The sequence below is a fragment of the Balaenoptera ricei genome, chromosome 17 (assembly GCF_028023285.1).
Source record: "Balaenoptera ricei isolate mBalRic1 chromosome 17, mBalRic1.hap2, whole genome shotgun sequence".
In the NCBI taxonomy this organism is placed as follows: Eukaryota; Metazoa; Chordata; class Mammalia; order Artiodactyla; family Balaenopteridae; genus Balaenoptera; species Balaenoptera ricei.
In genome coordinates, this window is record NC_082655.1 from 64,500,348 (window position 1) to 64,504,464 (window position 4,117).

The following is a 4,117-nucleotide window of genomic DNA, read 5'->3' on the forward strand; positions in this document are numbered from 1 at the left end:
TTTGTTTATGTAGGTATAAATACTGGAAAAGGAGAGACAAAAATATCTGCAGGCAATATAGAATCTCACAGGAGAATCCCGGAAGTGTCAACTGAAAAATTCTGAAATCTAAAAGAGAGAAGTAGAAAATGTAGTGGACATTTGTAGAATGTTTTCTTTTCTTTTCTCTTGGCTGCACAGCATAGAAATCCCCACCCTGGGTTTGGGAAATACCCATTATCTAAATCCAGGTGAAGGGGGCATCCCCACCCTGCTACAGAAATCAAAAAAGAGACTTCTTGCGGACTTCCCTGGTGGCGCAGTGGCTAAGACTCCGTGCTCGCAATGCAGGGAGCCCAGGTTCGATCCCTGGTCAGAGAACTAGATACCATATGCATGCCACAACTAAGAGTTTGCATGCCACAACTAAGGAGCTCACGTGCCTCAACTAAGACCCAGCACAACCAAATAAATAATAAATAAATTTTTAAAAAAGACGGAGACTTCTTCCCTGCCTCCTGACTGCCAGGGCACAGGAACATGACCAAGGAACCCTCCACATCCTTCCAATAATTGCCTTCTCTTTTCTACCTAGGCTTTCTGTTGAGAATTATAACTCCTACAGAAATTGATATTGAGGGTAGGTTGCAGGCAACAAACCCTCCAGAAAATGGAGGAATCTAATTGTGATTACCTTGCCCAGGTAGGGCCAAAAGTGGTGGCAATTCCACAATATTCATAAATGGGAATCTGAAATCAAAGAGCTCAAGAAGGTTAAGTAGCTATTCAAGTTATTTCTTTACTGTTGAGGACAGGGCTTTGGATGATTTCAATGCACCTATGAAAGAATAAGATGGAAGACATCAAGAATTAATGGTGTGAAACACAAAAGACCCCCGAATAGCCAAAGCAATGTTGAGAAAGAAAAACGGAGCTGGAGGAATCAGGCTCCCTGACTTCAGACTATACTACAGAGCTACAGTAATCAAAACAGTATGGTACTGGCACAAAAACTGAAATATAGATCAATAGAATAGGATAGAAAGCCCAGAGATAAACCCACACACATATGGTCACCTAATCTATGAAAAAGGAGGCAAGAATATACAATGGAGAAAAGACAGTCTCTTCAATATGTGGTGCTGGGAAAACTGGACAGCTACATGTAAAAGAATGAAATTAGAACACTCCCTAACACCATACACAAAAAATAAACTCAAAATGGGTTAAAGACCTAAATGTAAGGCCGGACGCTATAAAACTCTTAGAGGAAAATATAGGCAAAATACTCCTTGACATAAATCGCAGCAAGATCTTTTTTGATCCACCTCCTGGAGTAATGAAAATAAAAACAAAAAAAACCAAATGGGACCTAATTAAACTTAAAAGCTTTTGCACAGCAAAGGAAACCATAAACAAAATGAAAAAAATCCTCAGAATGGGAGAAAATATTTGCAAACAAAGCAACTGACAAGGGATTAATCTCCAAAATATACAAACAGCACATGCAGCTTAATATCAAAAAAATAAATAACCCAATCAAAAAATAGGTGGAAGATCTAAATAGACATTTCTCCAAAGAAGACATATAGATGGCCAAAAAGCACATAAAAAGATGCTCAACATCACTAATTATTAGAGAAATGCAAATCAAAACTACAAGAGCTATCACCTCACACTGGTCAGAATGGCCATCATCACAAAATCTACAAACAATAAATGCTCGAGGAAGTGGGGAGGAAGGGAGCTCTCTTGCACTTTTGGTGGGAATGTAAATTGATACAGCCACTATGGAGAACAGTATGGAGGTTCCTTAAAAAACTAAAAATAGAACTACCATGTGACTCAGCAATCCCACTACTGGGCACATATCCAGAGAAAACCAGAATTCAAAAAGATACATGTCCCCCAATGTTCATTGCAGCACTATTCACAATAGCCAGTACATGGAAGCCACCTAAATATCCATCAACAGAGGAATGGATAAAGAAGATGTGGTACATATATACAATGGAATATTACTCAGCCATAAAAAGGAACAAAATTGGGTCATTTGTAGAGATGTGGATGGACCTAGAGACTGTCATACAGAGCGAAGTAAGTCAGAAAGAGAAAAACAAATATCATATATTAACACATATATGTGGAATCTCAAAAAATTGGTATAGACAATCTTATTTACAAAGGAGAAATAGAGACACAGACATAGAGAACAAATGTATGGATACCAAGGGGAAAAGTGGGGGTGGGATGAATTGGGAGATTGGGATTGAGATATACACACTATTGATAGTATGTATAAAACAGATAATTAATGAGAACCTACCATATAGCACAGGGAACTCTACTCAGTGCTCTGTGGTGACCTAAATGGGAAGGAAATCCAAAAAAGAGGGGATATATATACATGTATAGCTGATTCACTTTGCTGTACAGCAGAAACTAACACAACATTGTAAAGCAACTGTACTCCAATAAAAATTAAAAAAAAAAAAAGATGCATGCACCCCAATGTTCATTGCAGCACTATTAACAATAGCCAGGACATGGAAGCAACCTAAAAGTCCATCAGCAGAGGAATGGATAAAGAAGATGTGGTAGGGAAGAGGCGAGGCCGGTCTCAAAATGGAGGTAAAACCGCCGCCCGGTCGCCCCCAGCCCGACTCCGGCCGTCGCCGCCGCCGCCGCCGCCGGGGGGAGGAGGGCCATGATCCAAAGGAACCAGAACAGTTGAGAAAACTGTTTATTGGTTGTCTGAGCTTTGAAACTACAGATGATAGCTTAAGAGAACATTTTGAGAAATGGGGCACACTTACAGATTGTGTGGTGATGAGAGACCCCCAAACAAAACGTTCCAGGGGCTTTGGTTTTGTGACTTACTCTTGTGTTGAAGAGGTGGATGCAGCAATGTGTGCTCGACCACACAAGGTTGATGGGCGTGTAGTGGAACCAAAGAGAGCTGTTTCTAGAGAGGATTCTGTAAAGCCTGGTGCCCATCTAACAGTGAAGAAAATTTTTGTTGGTGGTATTAAAGAAGATACAGAAGAATATAATTTGAGAGACTACTTTGAAAAGTATGGCAAGATTGAAACCATAGAAGTTATGGAAGACAGGCAGAGTGGAAAAAAGAGAGGATTTGCTTTTGTAACTTTTGATGATCATGATACAGTTGATAAAATTGTTGTTCAGAAATACCACACTATTAATGGGCATAATTGTGAAGTGAAAAAGGCCCTTTCTAAACAAGAAGTGCAATCTGCTGGATCACAAAGAGGTCGTGGAGGTGGATCTGGCAACTTCATGGGTCGTGGAGGAAACTTTGGAGGTGGTGGAGGTAACTTTGACCGTGGTGGAAACTTTTGTGGAAGAAGAGGCTATGGTGGTGGAGGTGGTGGCAGCAGAGGTAGTTATGGAGGAGGTGATGGTGGATATAACGGATTTGGAGGCGACGGTGGTAACTATGGCGGTGGTCCTGGTTACAGTAGTAGAGGAGGCTATGGTGGTGGTGGACCAGGATATGGAAACCAAGGTGGTGGATATAGTGGCGGTGGTGGAGGATATGATGGTTACAATGAAGGAGGAAATTTTGGAGGTAACTATGGTGGCGGTGGGAGCTATAAAGATTTTGGAAATTTTAGTGGACAACAGCAATCAAATTATGGACCCATGAAGGGGGGCAGTTTTGGTGGAAGAAGCCCGGGAAGTCCCTATGGTGGTGGTTATGGATCTGATGGTGGAAGTGGTGGATATGGTAGCAGAAGGTTCTAAAAACTCAGAAGAAAAGGGCTACAGTTCTTAGCAGAGAGAGAGCGAGGAGTTGTCAGGAAAGCTGCAGGTTACTTTGAGACAGTCGTCCCAAATGCATTAGAGGAACTGTAAAAATCTGCCACAGAAGGAACGATGATCCGTAGTCAGAAGAGTTACTGCAGCTTAAACAGGAAACCCTTCTTGTTCAGGACTGTCCTAGCCACAGTTTGCAAAAAGTGCAGCTATTGATTAATGCAATGGAGTGTCAATTAGATGTACATTCCTGAGGTCTTTTATCTGTTGTAGCTTTGTCTTTTTCTTTTTCTTTTCATTACATCAGGTCTATTGCCCTGTAAATTGTGGTAGTGGTACCAGGAATAAAAAATTAAGG

At 41.0% G+C, this 4,117-nt stretch overlaps 1 protein-coding gene across 2 annotated transcripts; it reads left to right on the forward strand.

The window, feature by feature from the left end:
* Window positions 1–2,598: 2,598 nt before the first annotated feature.
* Window positions 2,599–3,775, forward strand: LOC132351617 (heterogeneous nuclear ribonucleoprotein A3-like). Of its 2 annotated transcripts, XM_059901529.1 has the most exons (2): window positions 2,599–2,610; window positions 2,683–3,775. In XM_059901529.1, the coding sequence occupies exons 1-2, from the start codon at window positions 2,605–2,607 to the stop codon at window positions 3,745–3,747; spliced, it is 1,071 nt and encodes a 356-aa protein (XP_059757512.1). In that variant the 5' UTR covers window positions 2,599–2,604; the 3' UTR covers window positions 3,748–3,775. The 2 variants fall into 2 exon arrangements, with proteins under 2 accessions (XP_059757512.1, XP_059757511.1); XM_059901528.1 differs by having other exon boundaries at window positions 2,605–3,775.
* The last annotated feature ends 342 nt before the right edge of the window (window positions 3,776–4,117 follow it).